The sequence below is a fragment of the Pteropus vampyrus genome, unplaced genomic scaffold (assembly GCF_000151845.1).
Source record: "Pteropus vampyrus isolate Shadow unplaced genomic scaffold, Pvam_2.0 Scaffold168, whole genome shotgun sequence".
NCBI lineage: Eukaryota > Metazoa > Chordata > Mammalia > Chiroptera > Pteropodidae > Pteropus > Pteropus vampyrus.
The window spans coordinates 627715-648243 of record NW_011888949.1 but is presented as its reverse complement, the minus strand read 5'-3'; the positions used below and the strand labels follow the sequence as shown (position 1 = coordinate 648243).

Genomic DNA, 20529 nt, shown 5'->3' with positions numbered 1-20529 from the left:
TTGACATGATTAGGAAAATATGACTTGCCTCTGCTTTTATCTAAGGAAACTCTTCGTGCCCTTGCTTTTTTATCACGTTAAGATAATCACGCATGATGCTAACCTATGCCAGTCTATGTAACTTTTATCAAGACCCCGTCCCAGGCACATAAACACAACAGTGAAAGAAACTGAGGCTTGTAATTCGTGCAGTGACTGCCGCAGGGTCCTAATGCTGGATGGTGGGTCATTCCGACGGCCTGTCTCTCGCCTCCTGCACTAGACGCCTGTGTTTGGTCAGAACCTGTTCCACAGACACTGCCCACCTTCTGTACCTGCATTTCTAGGGAACAGACCAAGATTGAACCTCAGTGGCACAGAGCATTAGACAAGCATATCCATTTCTTTTCTAGGAGACCAGTAGCCTCAACAGGTTTGTCCCAGCTATAGATTTTACTAGTACTTAACAAGAGGCCAAAACTAAATGAAGGTGCAAATAAGATCTCAAATGGAAACCACGTAACATGCTGACTTGCATTTATTCTCCACGTTTTCACCTATTTAAAAATCATCAATAACGTGTGTATATATATATATATATATATATATATATATATATAACAAAACCACCCCACCCCAAAATCTTATTTAAAGGCCAAAAGCAAAAGTTGTCCTATCATCTTGTTGTGTATAGTATAAAACAAAAAAAAAGTCATAGACACCAAACAGTATAAACCAGGGATCCGCTAACTGCAGCCCGTGGGCCAAATCTGGCCCGACACTTGACTCTATCATAAAGATGGACTGGAACAGAGCCTTGCCAGTTGACGTACGAACTGTCTACAATTGCTTCTGCACTGAAACGGCAGAGCGGAGCAAATGCCAGAGACATTTTGGACTACAAAGCCTAAAATACTTATTATCTGGGCCACCTACAGAAAAGAGTTTGCGAGCCCCAGAATGCACAGAGTCTACGGTGTACGACTATAACTGTGCAAACGTATTTTCAAAGTCTCACGTTGTAAACCACTGAGAGTAAAAGTGTATCTCACGTGAACACGGCTGTTGGGTTAAAAGAAGGACCCAGCTGGAAAAAGTGAGAAGATTCGGTGAACAACTCGCTGGATCAGAGTGAACTAAGAGGTACAACCTGAATACAAGGCTTGCTGTTTGAGGCCAAATACTATTTTTTAATTAAAAAAAAAAAAAAAAGCAGTCCTACCTCTGGTTCTGCCTTCGCGTCTTCTTTAGGCTGAACCCCGGGGCTCGCCGGCTTGCCCTTGACCTCCGCCTTCGCCTGTGCGCTCCTGGACCCCGTGCCGGGCCTCGGGGGTGGAGACGTGCTGGTCGTAGGCTTTACCTGAGCTGCAGGTGTGGAGGAGCAGCGACTGCTACTCATCTCCATGACGTGCGACGGTGCTATTGGCAATTCACGCAAATTACTGTTCCTTGGAGCCGTCGGCTGCATCTGCTGCATCGGCCGTTTGCTTACATTCTGAGAAGCCGTGTTCTAGCACGAGAAGAAAGAAATCTGAATTACGACAGGAAACCTGGGAGAAGGAAGGTAAAAGGCACATGGAATAAAGAGGTGAAAATCATTCTCATCAGCACATGACTTCTCTTGCCGCCAGTCAAGGCTTCCGTCAGGCATGATGGCCCCTGCTCTGCGCGGAGCGCACCCGGCCGTCGAGGATGGGGCTGGCAGAGGGACTGCGCCCGCCTGCACAGGCTCCGCTTTATGGGGCTCACACCAGGGACCGCAGCTGTGTTGGGGCCTGAGTCTGGGGACTGACCTTTCTCATAGAAAGGACGGAGCCGACACACGACTCCGTGTGCACAAGGAGTGAGCACCGCCACCTTTACTGGGTCCTAAATTTAAGCACGAAAAGAATGAAGCACTAAGTCAGTGTCCGAAGAACACTCACTCCCGAGAAGACAGAAGTGCCCACGGGCTCCCCCAGAGAGCAAACTCCTGGTCGTGTTCGTCCTCGGGGCTCTGGAAAGACCCGACCCCTGGAGTCTGTGGACACGTGAGACGGCGGGGGCCTCGGCTGAGACCGCCCGACAGGTACGGGCACCGGGTTGGGCAAGCAGTCTGCCAGGTCACAGGCCACCCCTCAGCCTGGGTCTGGAAGTCCTTTCCTAGTTCTTATGTCATTGTAGTCTCAATGTGACTTGAAGAAAGAAAAGATGCTGGGACAAGGAGATTTGAGATCAAAAGTAGCTAAGTGACGTGCTCGAAGCTCAAGGTCACACGGAACAGTACGAAAAGGAAAAACACCCAACTCTCTCACCTTACGGCCTCGACCCCCAGCCATTGGGCTGTTTACGGAGAGCTAGGTATCCAGTGGAAGACAGGCTGCGACAGTGAATCACCACTGCCGTTTACCTTTAAGGCAGTACGTGCGTCCCACTGCACACGTGCTGACCAGCCCGCAAGCGAGCTGCCCTCCCGCCATCAAGCGCAAGCTCCACGAGCAGCGCCCGGCAGCAGAGGACCGCCATCCACCCCTCCTGAACTCATGTGCTTGCTGACTCAGAGCCCGAGACAGAGATAACCTGTGCATGAAACACAAGCCACCGGCAAATGGTAGTGACTGTCACTGGAAAGTATTTTCTAAATTATGTGTCTATTAACTAATGACGTCGTCACTATAGGAATATCTAGATATACAAAAGTAAGATGCTAAAGTAAGTAATGTAAATACAGCCTTCCAGGCACAGAAGAGAAGCTATTAATTTCTGTAGTCAAGAAAACCAACGTTCTAAGCGGCTGTAAACACGCACTCACGGCAGGAAGCGCACGAGCTCCGTGAGTGAAATCAGAGCCGGAAGCTGCTCCGACTCCCGAGCTCTGCCCCTACCGTGCTGACACCTGCAAGACGTCGCCGGAAGATGGCCGGAGCCCGGTGGACACTTACGTGCCTCAGCCCCTGGCGCTGGGGGCACTGCATCCGACTGCCGCTGGGCGGGGGCTGGGCCGCCTGCAGGTGCGGCCGGAACTGGGGCTGAGACAGGGGCATCAGAGGCGGCGGCGGGGCGGCCAGGTGGTGGTGCTGGTGTGGCTGTGGCGGTGGCGGCGGCTGGTGCTGCGGCGGCGGCTGCAGCGGGGGCTGCAGCGGGGGCTGCTGCGGCGGCTGCGGCTGGGGCTGGTGCGGAGGGGGCAGCGGGGGGTGCAGGGGCCCCTTCCGTGCCAGAGGAGACAGAGATGCCAGTTATAAACTACTAGTTACGTCCCGATTCAGCCACTTTCTTACACCCAACAGCAAAAAGAAACTTGAAGTGGCACAATTTCACTTTACATGTGCTGATGAAGGTGATACTACGTTAGCCCAAGTCCTTCTCCTCCCGAAATTCCAGGAACTTGTCCTCAGCAAGTCCCAAAGGGTGCCAGCATGGCCTCCAGGACACGGCCTGCAGCACCGTTCCCGACACCGAGGCGTGGACGGCAAAGCGCGTGCAGAAGCGTCAGCCCAAGACGCAGCCTGCATGGCTCGTTCACACGACCTGGGGGACGGCAACTCGGGGACAGGGAGGATCACGCCGTCGGTGAGCAGGGGGAGCACACGGACGAGCAGGCTGCACTGAAGAGGCCCGAGAGCCCACGCCCACCGGCAGGGACCGCCTAAGGGGTCGGCTTACTCAGCGTCCTCTTTAAATACCCGTTGGTTCTCGGACATGAATCTGTGGTCGCTGTGTGGTTTTCAGCAAAAGAAGAACAGAAAACCGTTCTACCCTATTCTACTGTACACCCTAAACAATCGCCGTCTTCCTCTTTCCACGTTAGATACAAACCGCACGTTTACCTAGCTCCTAAAACGGTGACTCGTGTATACCAGTGTCATCTCTTTTAACAGTGAATTTCAAGTGCAGGAACGACCTCGCAGATATCACGGCAGCCCGTGAGACACGGCCCACCAGCAGAGGGCACGCCATTCTTTCTAATAAGGAGAGGGTGACCGGCCACCCTGCGTCCTCTCTGCAACGACCCCTCCCCCCGTGTACTGCGGAAGCAGAATCCCATAAAGGACTTTGTCTCCACTGGAAACCTTTTATGATTCTTCCAGCGATGAGCAACCTTATTATCAAAACATGTCCTAATTGTATTAGCGGCGTGTCCTTTTAAAAATCTGAACACTGAATCTCATTTCCCAAAGAGTGACAACCACTTTTTCCATTTCTCCTATGATTAAACAGATAGATGACACAGTCAAAAAAGTTCTCTTTAACAAACTACATTTAACACCTGCTTTCTTAAATAATCCTCACATCTTCACAGACCAGCCCGAGTGTGACGCTTCGTTTTATGAACGGCCGGGTCCCAGGCGGGGGGCACAGCCCCGCGTACCTGCAGGTTAGGCTGGTGCGTGGGCAGGAACGGCTGTCCCGGGCCGGGCAGGAAAGGCTGGCGAGGAGGGATGAAAGGCCGCGTGGCCGCTGCGCCCGGCTGGCTGAAGTGAAGAATGCCCACTGGACCCGGCGGCTGGAGGGTGGGCCTCCCGGGCCGCTCTCTGGGGAACACCGGCTGCTGCCCTTGCTGGTTGAACGCTGGTCCGGGCTGAGTGAACGGTAAGGGACTGGGCGTGGGCACGGGGTGACTGCTGCTAAGAAGTGTGGGAGGAGGGGGCGGGGGAGGAGGGCTCCGCTGCTCCAGAAAGAGATGGCTCGGGAACCTCGGCTCACCTGGAACAGAAGGGCAGCCGACGTCACCTCTGGTTACACGGAACGCGCGGCTCACGGAAAAGCGCTTTAGGCGCCGTCTCCCCGCAGACCAAAATTACGTGGTGCCAGGGTGCGAGTGTTTGAGAAAAATTCTAGATTTTGCCTCTTATTTTCTCGATTGCTTTGTTAGTCTTTGTCTATAAATGATTCCCTCCTTTACATGAGATCTGCACATTTCAGATACCAATCATGTCCAATTTTGGCATCTGAAATGACAGGCATACGTGCCATCGTACAAAAATCTGACACTTAACAAAACCTGCTGGGTGCTAAGTTCGGTTTACAGCATCCACGGGTTCAGGCGCACCGCGCGGTACAGCTCTGCCCCATTCCCCTGCGCCCCCCTCACCTCCTAGGAAGAACGGGTCCCGCTCCTGGGGAGGCGGTGGGGCTCTCCACTGGTCCTGGAGAGGAAGTCGAGGGGGCTGGCTGAAATTGTTGGGAACAGGTCCAGGGGTGTGCTGTGGGAATTCTGGAGGGCCCTAAAGAACAAAAGGGAAACAGGATGAAAGGGAGGAAAATAATTTGTAATCCAGAAGTGTATGCACGGTTCCAGGTTTTCCTCTGAAAATATCAAGTAGCAGCTCACGTAGCTCCCGCTCCCCGACTTATGCAACTACGTGGCACAAAATAAGCGACTCCGCCATGATGAAACAGCCAGACATCAAAACGCAGCGTCTGAAAACTATTAGTCTTTCGACGTTCTTGACATTTACCTTCTCAAACATGCTATCCTTTCCTATGACCATAAGCTATAGCTATGAAGCTGCTTTGCTTCAAAAGAATAGAAACAGAATTTATACCGTGGAAAAATCAGCACTCTGACAAAACAGGAAAATGCAAAATAGTTAAGAAACCGTATTACGAAGAAATATTACACAACTGGATTTCTTTGGAAAAAATATTCTGAACTCTTTATTAAAGCTTAACATTTTTGATAACTATATACTACTAGTAGTATGTATACAAACAAATTATTTTTCAGTTGGCCTTTTCAAGAATTCGCAGATTTTAAAAAACATCGTATTCGCTTAAGAAAGCCTCACATTTTATGAGGCATATAAATAAAGAAGTCCTCACAATTTTTTTCACTTTTCCAGAAAATTCATTAACTATACACATCATCAAAATAATTTTCATTTAATAACACCTTGCTCTTTCAAACTCAGCCAGCATTTCTCAACTTCTAAAAATCACACTCCTTCCTCATAAACTTAAAATTCTAATGCCTTTTCTGCCAATTTATTACTACATGACATCACTCCGTAGCACTGAAACGCTCCTGCCAACTACACCACCCCTCTTCTCTCTTCAAAGGTCTGCTCTGCCCATGGCATTTCAGGAATGACAAAGAATGGACACCACAAACCTCTCAGACACACGGCTACATGACGACAAGGAAATTATGTTTAAACACAAATACTAGATCTTTATAAAAACACAGACATTTGGTCCTTATTGAAACATATGAAACACAAAGGCCCCAGGCTTCAATTCGTATAGTCTTTTGTCTATTACTTCAGTACTTCAGGTGAAATCAAGAAAATTCTCACCTTTCCCACGTCTGACATTCGGGAATGTCACTTCTCACTTCTAGATAAAGATATCGGTTAAGATACTACCAAAGCAGTAAGTGTCAGTGACTGAGAAAGGTAAGCTTTATAACGAGCATGCGTGCGGCATACAATCACACTGAATCAGAAAGCTTCTCTACTCCTAATAAGTGTGTACGTTTTACAGCGTTCACTTGAGACTTAACTGATGTGACGCTGCGATACAGATATTCTTCAGTACTTAACGCTTCTGCTATGATGCTGACGTGCTAGAGGACACTCCCGCTGCATGAGACGGCCCTGCACTGTCACTCGTCATGGGTGCGCTGGGGCTCCCGTGGGTCTGCCTTCTTTCCTCCACTGCCACGCCCTTTCATTTTAAAAATATTATTTTCTTGTTTAAATTCAGTGAAATATGAAGTGTGCATCTGTGTGTGTGTTTCACCAGGGAACTTAAATAGAACATTAATAAAGTATTTAATTATAAAATACAGCATTAACATTCTATCTTTAGTTTTATATATCTTTTTCTCACATATTACACGTATTTCACAAAACGTGTTCTAAAATCATCTTCGAAACTCTCTGAATGATGATAAATTAGCAATCGAGGTCCTGCTATTATGCCAAAGAACTGTTTAAACCACTTTTCTTGGAGTAGCACAAAAAAATAATGTTAAAAATTGCCTGCCCTCTCTAGTTTGCAGCAAGGTTTAACTAGTCACATCACCTCCAATTCATGCAATTTGTCTACACAAATCAGCAATGTTCACCCTCGATAAAACCCATTTTCAGTTAAACAGCTCATTTCCTTAAACTACTTCGATATATACTTGACTGGCCCTCTTCTGGGGTCAGAGACACCAGGAAAGAGTTTCAAACAGAGAGCTACAGAAAGAACAGATAAGATTCATTAAAATAATTTCCATCGAGAAATGCAAAACCCGCAAATCGAAACTATGCTACCAAGACACTGAGAAGGGACACCACGGCCCGAAACAAGCTCCTGATGTCAAAGGTACAAGAAAATGTTTTAAACATGAAAAACAGCTCTTTTTCATGGCGCTTCAGCTCATGAGTTAGTAAAATAGTAACCCCTACCCGGAGACAAAACATTTCCCACCGCCGAAGTGTGGTAAGTGACGCCTCTCTTCACACGCTGAGCTGTGGCCCTTATGGGCAGATGTGCGCCAGTCTGCAGGGACAGCCTGATACAGGTTTGGGGGTGCGCCTCGGCAAGCCCAGGTACAGAAGTGGTCCATCGGCCGGACTGCTGCCGTGGGGACAGTCCGAGGGGACTGGCCGGAGGGCCTCAAGCCCAGACCAAGCCCCGGCCAAGCCCCGGGACGCTGGGTCCCTCCCTGCTCTTGGACCATGCGAGCTGAAAGACCGCTCTCGCCGCATCCGGTCGGATTTTTCCCTCAGAAAACAGGAGCGCTATGCCCACCCGAGCAGAGGCGGGAGGCACGACGCTGCTGGCCAGCAGCTGCATCGGTCTCCACCGCCGAAGGACCTGGGAGTTTGCTCGCAATCAGAAGACACGTGGCAGCGGCTCCTGACTTCCATGGCCTGACCGACAAACACGCTGTCTTCATTATTCAACACAAGAAGCCCCGCACCGGGCTCACAGAGCACTGGAGAGCTCTCCGTGTGTTCTGAAATCTGTCGTTATTTAAAAATTCCACGACTGCGGTTCAGTGCGGTCACGTGGCTGCTGCCCCGGGCCCGTCCTCACCCCGCCCCCCATGGGGTAGTTCCTTTCCAGGCCCCCCACCTCACCGCCCGCGACGGGCTGTCTCGTTACAGACGAGGCCGAGTGTAACTGGAAGAGCGGACCGGCTCCCCACTGGAAGCAGAAGGCCTGCCGAGCTGTGATCCGACTCTGCCGCGGGCTGAGATCGGGCCGGGCACTCTCTCCTTAACCCGCCTCCGCCTCTTCCCAAAGGCAGGAGCTGCCGAGTTACGAGAACGGACTCAAAGGCAGACTGATGTGCTCGGTTTGCAATAAAAACTCCAGCTGTCTGAGAACGAGGTCCATGACTTCTTGAGTTTCTAAGCACTTTCGGATTTCCTGGGAATTATTTTAAATATTCGTAACTTGTGAAGACACTTCTTTTGGTATGAAACTGAAAATACATTGGGATGGCGCACCTTACCCCCTTTGGAATTTAACACCGTGGTTTTCTTCTCTTCCCCAAACCGACTTTTCTTTGACCAATTATCCGTGCACTGTCTACGCACAAACACACGGGCATTCAAAGGTTGGCATTACATAACCGAGTCTTCCTTCAGCATTAACATTTAACCAGAACTTTACTCGACGTCCAGGTGACGCTCTACCCGCAAGGCATTCTCTGACGGGACGTGAGGAAGAGGCTCGGCGCCGGGCCGTGGGCTCTCTCGGCCCGTGTCTCCAGCCCTCCCACGCTCTCGCGCAGCCTGGAGCACGTGCCTGGACCCCTCTGGGCCTCGGTTCCCCATCTGGCAAAGAGGGGTGATGGGGTAGTGCCTACCTCATGGAGGACAGTGAAAGAGCACGCGTGAAGTACTTAGGACAGTCCCCAGCAGATGAAGGCGCTAGCACTTTTCAGCATGTTTTTGCAGACAGCGTCCCACCACAGACTGACATATAGCTTCTGACAACTGCACGTTTCTTTATAAAGTGGAAGACAAACCAGCAGATCCCCTTCCTGCATTCTCATTCTGAGTTCAAACCAGAAAGCCTTCACAGGCGAAGTGCCACCGAGTCCTAGAACTCTACTTCCTAAGTCTCACTCAGCTCCATTCCCACGTCTCTCTGCCCTGCGATCACAGGTCCATGAGGGCTGAGACCCTGTCTGCTTTATTCACCAAGGTATTTCCACGCACGGCACAGAGCCTGGGACACAGATGCTTATCCTTCTTTAATGGATGAATGAACTGCTCACTAACAGCAAGGGGATCCCAGGCCCACAGCAAATCTAGAAGAGAACCCCCCACGTTAAACAGCGGGCTGCCCACAGAGCGCCGATGGTCAGTGAACGGCTGGATGCTTTGGGAAGGGATGAAAGGTCAGAACAGACTGACGAGACACTGAGCGAGGAGCCTGTCTCGGGCTGAGCAGGCCAGGGACACACTGAGGGCACTAGGACGAAGGAGGAGCCTAGATGGACAGCCGCTCTGCCTCCGCTGCAGAACTGAGACCATTTTTCTCGCACCGGGATGACTGACTACAACCAAGACAGGTGGCGAGCTGAACACGGCAGCGTCGTCCTCACCCAGCGACCATCTCCCCGTGTCTGGAGAACACAGGCGTTCTTTGAAAAGCGAAACCGGAGCCTGTGGGCGCACGTCCCACACTGCCATCCTGGAGCGCGGCCCGGGCTGCAGGTCGAACTGTGGCACTCACAGAAACTTGAGTAAAAAGAGAAACGCTCTGTTCTACACAAAAGGCAGTGCCCGGCAGTAACGTTCACCCAACGTACGGTATCACCACGGCGTTTTCACAGGATCAAACCTGAAAGTAAATACAGGTTCAAGCCCTTAAAACTATTCTCCATGAGCCAGAACACGTTCAAGGAAAAATAGAATAGGTATAAGTCTGCATAATGGTGAACTTTATCATGCCAACCATGTAACACGATACAGGTACAGCTGGATACCTATAAATAAAATAAATATATAAAGCTATTTATAAAATGTAAAAATATGTACATTTTATTTTATAAAAATGTTATAACGTAAAAACATAAAGTCATTATACACACGGATATCTACATCCAAATTTGCCCAAGTTCTAGAAAATGTCTTTGTCCCTAAGGGAGGGAGTCAACAGGGAAAAGTGAGCGGGAGTACCGTGTCAGTCACAGGGCTGCGGGCTAAGAAAACCGGACGCTTTGTGGCACCGTGTGGCTTTAGGTAAGCGCGAGCCGCCTCCCTCCCCGACCAGGACAGACTGGGCTGGGCTCACCCAGTCTGGGCCCGTCTGTCCCCGAGCTCTGGCGAGGCCACATCCCCCAGGCAGTCCTACAAGGAATGTGACCGTGCGGCCAAGTTCCGGCAGATGGGACGGGAGCAGAGGTGATCTGGGCCAGTGCCAGCCCTGGCCAAGCAAAACTGACCTCACGGGACTGCACGTCTGAGGACCAGGGGCTGGAGCCGGACAGTGACACTGACAGACTAAACAGGAGCCAGTCTGCACTGCCAGTCTCGGGGACTCAGGGCGGCTGTCAGCCCGCCCATAACACTCCAGAGCCGGACACTCTGCGGCCGGCACCGCCGCATGCGCAGCTGCAAATCCGCCCTGGCAAACAGCGCCGCCCTGCCCGGCCTCACAGGCCCACGCACGCCAGGGCGCATGGCCGGAGGGAGGCGTGCCTCGTGCTCAGGACCTCCGGGCCCTGCCGTCGAGCTGGCTGCGCCTGGCACGTTCCACCCCTTCCCACCCCGTACCCTGCGTGCCCTCGCCCATCCTGCACTCCCCCATCCCTGCCCCCGGCCTCTGCAGCGAGCTGCTCTGCTGTTGCCGTCCCACGAGCAGCTGCTGTGTCACAGAAACCTCGGCGCGGGCACACGTCCGCACACCTCCAGGACCGCTGCGCTGCCCGCTGTTTGTCCAGGCAGTGACCGCAGGGGCTGCCTTCCCAGTCCCTCGGCCGTCCCAATGATTCGCTGTCGCACACGTGCTCCATGTGCGGACATCCCATGGCTGGCCGGAACGGGCTAAAGAGACTAGCGGCTCCCAGGTGACCCACCTGGGAGCATCCGACGGGGGAGGCAGGGCCAGAGGGGCCACTGACAGCCTGGCGAGAAGCGGCTGACTCAGCTGAGTCAGACAGGAAACGTCTGGCTCTGCAAGGTGAAAGAGGGCCACTGCGGGCGCAACCGCGAACCCTAAGTGCCATCGGCAAGGTGTGGCAGCCTGGGCCAGCCGGGTGGAGGGCAGCGGGTGCCAGAGAAGATTCTGGCAGGTTCCACACAGACTCCAAAGAGGCTGAACACAGGCCGAGCTATAGAGATGAGGGGGCAGCCCTGGGAAAGACAGAGATTTAATGGTCGACCCAGCTAATGCCGCCAGGAAGCCCATTTCAAGACGACAAATGCCGGCACAGCGTCCGGCAGTAACGGGATTAGGAAAGAGGGCAGACGACCCGAGACATTCTCAGAGGGAAAGCCAGCGACTGGCAGACGGAACGAAGCAGACAACACCTCTTGCTGGCCACAGGGAGACGTGCAGGCCCACAGGGGCCTCTGCCTCCACGGACGACAAAGCTCGAGAGCGTGAATTTTTAAGCTTTAAGATCCTGAAAGCTGCTTCCTGGCTGTTACCCGTATTGCCTTTTTGAAACAGAAGAAAAATTTAAGTATCAGGTACCATTAAGCTCACAGCACCATTTTTCCTCACTGCTTTCTACTTCATTTTGGACACAGATGTCACTGTCTTTCTCTCTATTTACACAACTTAAATTTGGGCCACATGGAACAGACCTTAATCCCTTCCCTAGTATAAAGTCCCTCTTCTTCCTTAGTGACCGAAGGACAACAACTGAGCCCAGCCAAAAACTCCAAATCCCAGCTCGTACCCAGGGTGGCCCTGTGACTAGGTTCTGGCCGACGGTCTCCCAGCCGGCACTGCGGAATGGAACCGCCTCCGCTGCACTCGGCCTCTGCCCCGTCCCGCTTCTGCCTGGAATTCGGCAGAAAAAACTTGCGTCCTGATAACATCAGAGAGCAGCCACGCCAACCCGGAACTTACTCATTTTTACATAAAAAATAAAACACTTGGTTTTTAAAGTCACCTTAACTGAGTTTTCTGTTACATGCAGCCTCTTTCACGTCCTGATTGACAAAAGCCAAGTACAACAAATCCTTCATAAACACAGTGGCGAGAAACAGGCAGAACAAATAACTTCCTGTAAAGGATGAAGAAACTCAGGTTTATAGAGTTAAAAGCGAATTATCCAACGTTACGCTGTCAATAAAGAACTCAAGACACAAACGACATTTTCAGATTCGGTTTATAAAGTTCTCTTTCCACCACGGCCACTGATCTGCTGCCACCAGCCTGCCTTCAAGTGATGCCGAAGCCACGGCTCAAGTCTGGCGCGCGCAAAGAGGTCCTCTTGATGGGCCATTCGCTTAACAGCCCGTCACGCAGGGTGTATGGAGCAGCGATTCCCCATCCCAAATGGTCACCAAATGGGAACCATTCGGAAACAGTCACTGTGTTCTGAACGCAGCACCAGAACTTTTAGCGCTATTATAATTCTACCTTTCGAAAGAAAAGGCTACCTTAATCCTTTCAAATAACTGCCATTTTGCTTTTCTTTATATCCCTTTAAAAAGCCAAGGTATCTTATCATTCTCTTTCGTTTAATTCTCATACAAAGTGTACTTTCACTTTTTTGCATCTCTGGTTAATTGCAGGATGTTATCTATATTAATCCCATTCAGGAAGAACTGATAACTTCGCTTAGAAAAAAACAGATGAAAACTTTGCATAAATTGCTTAGCACAAAGTTAATCGTATAATGCAAAGAATAAAGAGGCTCTAACAGCTATTATACGACTTATCAGCTTCCCTAAAAGGGTCAGTTGCTATATTTTAATAAGACTAATTAAATACCTTAACAATGTCATTGAAACTTCATGAATCTTTCAATAAATTACAACCTTCCTCTACATGTTTTCATTTCTTAATCTCACTTAAAATGCAAAGAACTATATAAGAAACCAAGAGACACTTAAGAAGGCCTCTCAGTTAATTCTGATTAAATGGGTTAAGTGAAAAGAATAAAGACTCCAGTGACCCCTGACAATTAAAATTATAGCCCTTTATCACAGCGTTAATCCTCTTATTCAGTACTTTCCACAGATGCCTTTTTCTTTCAGGTTGTACTTCATACATCTTCTCAGAAGGTCCTTTTACATCTGCAGATACGTTCTGACACTGAAGCAGCAGACATCAGTGCCAGGATTCATACGGGGCGGGAGGAGGGGGGGGCCCTGACTGCACTGACGCCAAGATGTCAGTGGTCCAAGCACCGACACTAGAGAACGCACTGAGTTAAAAACGCCTCTTCAGTATGAATACTGCTTCTGATGAACCAACTAAAGACTCTTTATTTACCTCATTTCATAAAATGAAAGCGCTTTATTCCTGCACCTCACCCCCACCCAATGACAGGCCCTACTGTGGCAAACTTTTCCACTTCAGCACTTAGTGATGGTCAAAATCTTATGTCACTAGGATTCAACTTACTAGATCCAATGACTTTGACCCCGTTTGCTGAGGTGTATGTTGATTTCAGAGAGGAAGAGAGAGGTACGGCATGCTTTAAGACTCAAGACTGCCCAGGTTCCGATCCTACTCCTGCACCCAGTTATGTGAACTTCACGATTTAGCCTTTCCGAGACTCAGTTTCCCCATCTGTACAATGGACAAAATGATACCTGCATGTGCTGAACACCAGCCCTGAGCGAAAGCTGGATGCAACGATCGCTCAGTTTTTCTCACTGCAATTCCTCTAACACAGTTCGTGCCCTAGGAAGACTGGACATCCTCATTCAGAAAAGGACTGATTAAACAGGGAAGCCATAGTATCAGCTCCATCGACCGAAAGCACAGTCTGCTTGTTTTAAAATTCGCATCTGTGAAGACACCGACCACAGAACCCAGAGTCCCCCTCCTAGCTACACACTAACGCCCATGTACAAATGTCTACGGCAACGTGACTTCTCACTCACAGCCGAAGACAAGAAACAGTCCCACAGTGCAACCGGGGAATGGACGAACGGGTACATCCACACGACAGAATAAGCATTACCAATAAGGAAGACACACCACTGACAGGTGCCGCCGCGTAGACGAGTGCGTCCCGCACGCGCCGCGCTGAGGGAAACAGCGAGCCGAGAGCGAAGCGTGCCATGCTGCCGCACGTCTGACGCGATTCCAGGAACAGGGGTGGGGAAGGGCCTGACGACGCAGGGGAGCACGAGAAGTCTGGGATGACAGCACTGTCCCGATCGCAACCGTGGTGACTCCGTAACTGAATGCATGTTAAACTTCACAGACTTGTACGTCAAAAGCACTACATTTTTAAAATTAAAAAAATTCTCGTCTTTTGGAAGAAGTGTTTTCGGGCACTTTATAATAAAATAAGGCCCCTTCCAAAGTTATCTTAAAAATGTATCTAAACAGAACTGTGGGTCTTCAAAGACTCCCGGAAAAATAAATATTTTTAAAAAACTGGTGTGTTTCGCAGGATGCATCACTAGAAACAGGCCGGAAATCTTCTTGGCACAGACAGGAGTTCGAAGACCTTGAAACTTTTATGTTCTCGTGCACATTTCACGGGCTGAGTTATTAAATAACGGATGGGCAACCTGTACTCAGAGGTGAGTCTACTACACACGGCATTGTAGGTACCTGGGCGGTGGCGGGGATCTGGGAAAGGGTTTCATTTCAATGTAACAGTTTTACTCAGCCAAACGTTAAACAAATCAGCTTATCACACACTTTCACAGTGTGACTATTATTGTATAAGAAAACTGATTTACGTACGGCTTCCTAGAGTTATTAGCGTGTATCCCCACCTACCCTCGCTGTACCCAGCACACGCAATGTACGCCGGCAGGACCGCAGTCCAGTGGACGGGGTATGCACCTTATAACCACCATGTTTAATAGCTGGTACCACAGTGTTTAGCTGCTCCTGCTGCAGATGGGAATTCACTGATATGATTAAATTTGATGGTATGATAATGTATGGTAATCATAATTAATCAGAAACCCACCAGCAAATGGAGGATGTTGGGTATTATGTCACCCGCATTTTAAACTGCATTCTCTCCCGGCGAGCCTGACAATATGTGACAGCTAGAAGGGTCTCGTCCCACATTCGCCTGCTACTACTCATAGATAGATCTGATAGGAGAAAATGCCCATCTTCCCTTCCCTGCCTTAAGTGCTAATAATTACAAGGCATTGCAGGCAAATAGTAAAAACGAGAAGGGTTCGAACGAAAGACTTTTTTCCTAGATGGAATAAAGTCTGGATTCACATCTGCAAAGGCTATAATCAGAAAGAAATGTAATTTGATGCAGCAGTCTCATCAAACATGATTTGCATGAAACGCCATATAAAACACATTCAGTAACTGTCAATCACCACCACCTGATACCAGGCACCCCGTCACATGGAGACAGAATGCAGTCGGGCCTACCTGCGAGGCGCTGTGACTGCACAGCGAACGCAAATGAAAATCTCATTTACGTGGGTCCACTTAGTAATGTAATTGCTAAGAAGACTTGTTTATACTTAAAAGTACCGTCTTTTTTTTTGTTGTTTTTAACATTTTTTTTGTTTTAATTTAAACAAAGATCACTAAGAATTATTTGGCAAACTACATGGTACTTCACTGGCTACCCTGGAAATATCAGCATTGACCCAACACACCAACGCAGAATGAATGACTGCGTAGGTTTTAAACTACCCTCCGTGAAGGACCTTTACGACACGAGGGACTCGGCAGCTATGACCATACTTCAAAACGGCAACCACTGACGCCGAAAACAGATGAGGTCCGCAGACCCTCAAAGCAACACCTCACAATGAAATATCACTCATCAACATTTTAGTGTTATTTTACTTTTTAAAGTGAGTTAACTTTAAAAATAAACATCTCTTTGAGTACAAATACTAACTGAAAAATATACTCATAGATAAGAAAAGGATTGTGTATTAACGGTAGAAACATCAAAGGTGCCTCTGTGGAAAGAGAAACCTATCAGACTGCTTAACATGTAAACAAGACGTCTGGAATTAAAAACAGAATTCAGACAGACAAAAATAAAAGCTTACTCGCATAGAGTATACACTAGCCTTCCCATCCCCCCTGCCCTACGAAAACAAACAACAAAAAACTGTTCTGTGGATCCCATTCAAAGGTCCTGACTTGAAGGAAAGTGGACCAGGGACTGGTGGGTGGCTCAATGGCAAGACTGAATGGGACAAAAAGGAGCTGACATGGCAGGAAGAACAGTCCCTTAGACAGCACCTCGAACTCCTAAGGAACAGGCTCACTTCCTGTGCCAGTCAGCTCTTGTAAGTACTCACCACCTTAAGCACCGAAATAAAGTTCCATCCGGCAGATTTATATTCTGATATGAAAATGAATATGGAAAAGATGCATTCTAATATACTATCGATTGAAATGTATTTCCAAAAAAAAGATTCATAACTCTGATTTGCAGAAACCAAACCGAAGTCACCCTGGGAATAACAGTCTGAGTGACAAGAAACTCTGAAGGCAGCTCTACCGGCTGTATCCGTGGCGGAGCTCCAGTACGTGACTCTGACTCGTAGACGGTGCCTAGATTATAAAGCGCCTCACAGAGCTCCGGAGGCCAGGGCGCAGGGGACGGAAGCTCACCTGGCCGGACGCATACGCCAACGCAGCCAAAGCAGCGACGGCTCAATGCCAAGAGCTAAAGCAGCAGTTTCTAAAATGATCAAAATAAGGACCCTTTTCTTGAGTTTGACATTTAAATAGTTGTTTTAAAACCTGTTTATTCAATTCTTTAAATGGAGTTCATTAACAGGCTATTAAAACATTTGTTTTGCTATATTAACTATAGCCCAGAATACCATATTTTGGCCTAAGATTTCGATCTTTAAGCTAATTTTAAACAATTCTATGAAAACTGGTGTCTCATATTTGGTGGCTTAGAATTCTGTGATTTTTAATTGAAGAACTGAAGACATCATCATTTATCACAAATTCTAGGCTAAATACCAGTTCTAAATTAAGAATCTCTCAAGTCTTCATAAAACTGGCAAACGAAATGGACTATCACGAAAGTGAAGTTTGTCAGTGTTGGGAAGAGAAGCGGTACCTTCACATGAACACCAATCCCTTTGAAAGCGGGAAGTCTAGAGGCCCCTGTGTCTGTCCACCTTTTCTGCTCTCTAGTCAGCGGGGGAGAGCTGAATTTCTGTAGCGTTAAATGCAAACTCACATACGCACCCTTGAAAACAACAAAAAGTAAAAAAATAATATGTGCCCTTCCCCACGTTACCCATTTTATGGAGCTCCTGATAAGCGGCAAGGTCAGCTGATACCACATTCCATGTATACTCACTCGACTAGCGTCAATCTGCACCCTCTGGGCCGAGGCCCAGGCCCAGGCCCAGGGCGGCTCCACTGGGCACAGCGTGACGGGGCACAGCGTGACGGGGCACAGCCCGAGCCAGGCACTCACGCGGTGCGCAGCATGGCGCTGGCGGCGAGAGCGATGGGAGTCACTGACGGGCTCAGGCCGGGGGGAGGCGAGATCACAGTCGACGTCGCCCGCTCGTGCCCAGCAGGTGCCTGCAATTTGCACGCTGTGTGTGCCACGCAGGCACGGCGACTCACACGCGCCCTGCGACGAACCCGCAGCGAGGCTCCCCGCCCGAACGCTTGTTCCTTTCACAAAACAAAATTCGGCTGAACACTGACCGTACACCCGTCCCCGCTGCAAAGTACCAGGCCCGCAGGGCACTCCGCCAGCGGCCAGAGAGCTCCGGCTTTCAGCCATTACGATCCTGTCTTCTCTGGTTCTGCAATTTTACTCTGGGGAAACTGGCTCAAGGACTCAAGCTGGGCTTCACGTAACCGCGTCTGGGTCACCTGATGGTTCAGGTACTAGCTCCGCGCAGAGCACTTGGCCTGAAGGAAAACTCACGGGATGTTCACCGAACTATGTGTACGTTAACAGCAACTGAGTTTCATCTAGTCGTAGAGAAGGAAAAAAGAATTCTACTCAAAAAAAAACATGGCCCAAGTAAAGCACCGGATGGCCTAGAATTAATCCCCCTTCTAAAAATATTCTGATAGACTTTTAAAAAACATAATACTGCTACTGTATTTTTAAAAAATTGATTCCATGTCTATTTCCTCCAAAGGAGACTGATTATAGAATCAGAGCACCACATTATATCGATCTATATATTATATATTAGATATCTATATAGTATACAGAATTAGAGAACGCATTTCCAAGTTCACTGTAGCTTCAGGTTAAGATCTAGCATTTGAGACCTTAAAAAAGATACATGTTAAATAGCAGTAAATAAGAGCAAAAAAAGTATTTCTCAAATGATATCACCCACGTGACTAATTTCTAGCCCAACTGTTTCCTATCATCCATGCACACTTCTGGGCTCAAAAACAGTAAGACAAAACAGACATCTTGCAGAAATTCCGCCAAATGCAGTTCAACAATATTTACTGTCCTCAGACTGCTGTGGAACTTAAAATAAATTCAATCTCTCACAACAAACATTCTCTTATTATCTTCTGGTAACATACTCAAGCATGAGGTTTGCTTCTTCCAGTATCAGATACAATTATATGTGCCCAACTAGAAAATACGAGCTGATGAAAATTGCAAACGGTTATTCTAATTTTATATTAGTAAACACATTTTTACAATTATACTAATTAATACGAGATTGCTTTTCTTAACCTACGCTGCTTTTTCACATCAAAATTTATCGCTATAAAACAAAACATGAAAAAAGTCCAAAAATAAATTTAACAAAGATGCTCAACACATATGCTTTTTGCTGAGTACTCAAAACGTTAGTGCTTTATAATAACTAGCAGTTAAACTACTCCACTAGAAGAAATATATCTAATGATGAAACTCATACAAGCTTATCCTGGGGTAATAAATTAATAAATCTTAGCTATTTGGACAAGTGCTTCGAATAGGAAATTGTACTCAAGAAATATCACCTAATTTTTAAAAAATAGTTTTTAGAACTTGAGGAGTAAAGAAAAAATTAGCTAATGTGAGGGAATGAAACCAGTGAGAATCAGTTTCAGAAACCACATTATAATTCACAATAACTATAAGTCAAAGTTTCTAAAATAACTCGACCTTAAATCCAATACTGACTTTCATCGCCTGACTACACATCTAGATCCTTCATTAAAACCTTTCTGTGAAATGCCATATATAAATATATTTATTGAAGTAGCAAAGCTAGATCAAATAAGTCATTTAGGTATTAATGCTTGGTCTAAACAAAAACTACATTTGTTTTGCATACAAATAATATTAAAATTTTATTGTCTGGTCTACTGTCTGTCCACATTGTTTTTAAAAAGAACCTGCCCTCCCTGATTTAATAAAACCACGAATCAACTACAAATCAAACCAAAAACTCAAATAAACAAAGTTTGAATATTTGATTACTTGGACAGATACAACTATTTAATGGACCTTTTTCTTCTAGGTAAGACATCTTAGAAGAATGAATAAAGTTATGGAAAGTGTGCGTTAAAATATAAAACCAGTGGCTCGTTAAGACTTTTGAGGGTTTTTTTTAAACAAGGAGAGATCTCAACATTATTCCCTAGAATTTCATACACATACCCACGCGTACACAAACGCACATGTGCTCATCCACATGCATACACACTGTAATAAAGCAAGGCCCTTCCTCACTTAATGTAAGGCAATAATAAAAGCAAAATCCATATTCTTTTAAGATGAAAAACATTCCACTGATGATCCTGATTCAACAATTTTACAGTTAAACAAAATTAATTCCATTCTCAAAAACCCACTGACCTTAAGCTTTTAACAAACATTTTCCACTGCAAAAATTATGGTCAATATTTACAAATCCTTAAACTTATATTTAGCGGGACCCATTTATATTTGCTGTATTAATATTTCTTAGTAAATGTGTGCTCATCTCTCTCGGAGCAGAAGGTGCAGCTGCTACTCACTGGGTATCTCTGGGGTCCCACGGCAGGTCTCGGCGGGCTCGGGGCAGGCAGCAAGGGCACTGCAGAAAGACACCTCTCGTTACAAACAGTTCACTCCCCATCCAAACCCACCAGAAAAGGGATACCACACGCTAAGTTTAATGTAAACTGCATACGATGTGTATGTACCATGTATAAACTATACTATGTTTACACTCAAGCTAAGTGTGGGCTGGTTTCACCGTTCCATAAAGCAAGAGAAGAGGGCAGAACTTTCTGTCTTTGTCATATAAGCAGAGGCTGAAATTGTGATAGTGAATTCTTATTTAGAATTAAAATATTTCGCAACAGAAGACACTATTCCCCTCAAATAAAAAACCTGCTTTGTTTTTCGCACCCATATCCAGGTCATCCAGCCTACCAAATCCTAGCTACATTTCCTACTCCAATCAAATACAGATTGAGATCTAAACCCTCTCGCATCATGAAAAAGCGAGGGCTGGGGGGGCGGGGGGACTGGAGCAGGCAGAGAGC

At 47.6% G+C, this 20529-nt stretch overlaps 1 protein-coding gene across 1 annotated transcript in view; it reads right to left on the bottom strand.

Moving 5' to 3' along the window:
- RBM33 (RNA binding motif protein 33) overlaps positions 1–20529 on the bottom strand; it is a 124229-nt gene that overhangs the window by 46221 nt on the left and 57479 nt on the right. Inside the window, exons 11-15 of the mRNA XM_023536733.1 lie at positions 20017–20075; positions 5051–5183; positions 4328–4662; positions 2901–3164; positions 1202–1489 (exon numbers count right to left, since the gene is read on the bottom strand). Of these exons, the coding sequence (XP_023392501.1) occupies positions 1202–1489; positions 2901–3164; positions 4328–4662; positions 5051–5183; positions 20017–20075 (1079 nt within the window). The remainder of the gene's footprint in view (positions 1–1201; positions 1490–2900; positions 3165–4327; positions 4663–5050; positions 5184–20016; positions 20076–20529) is intronic.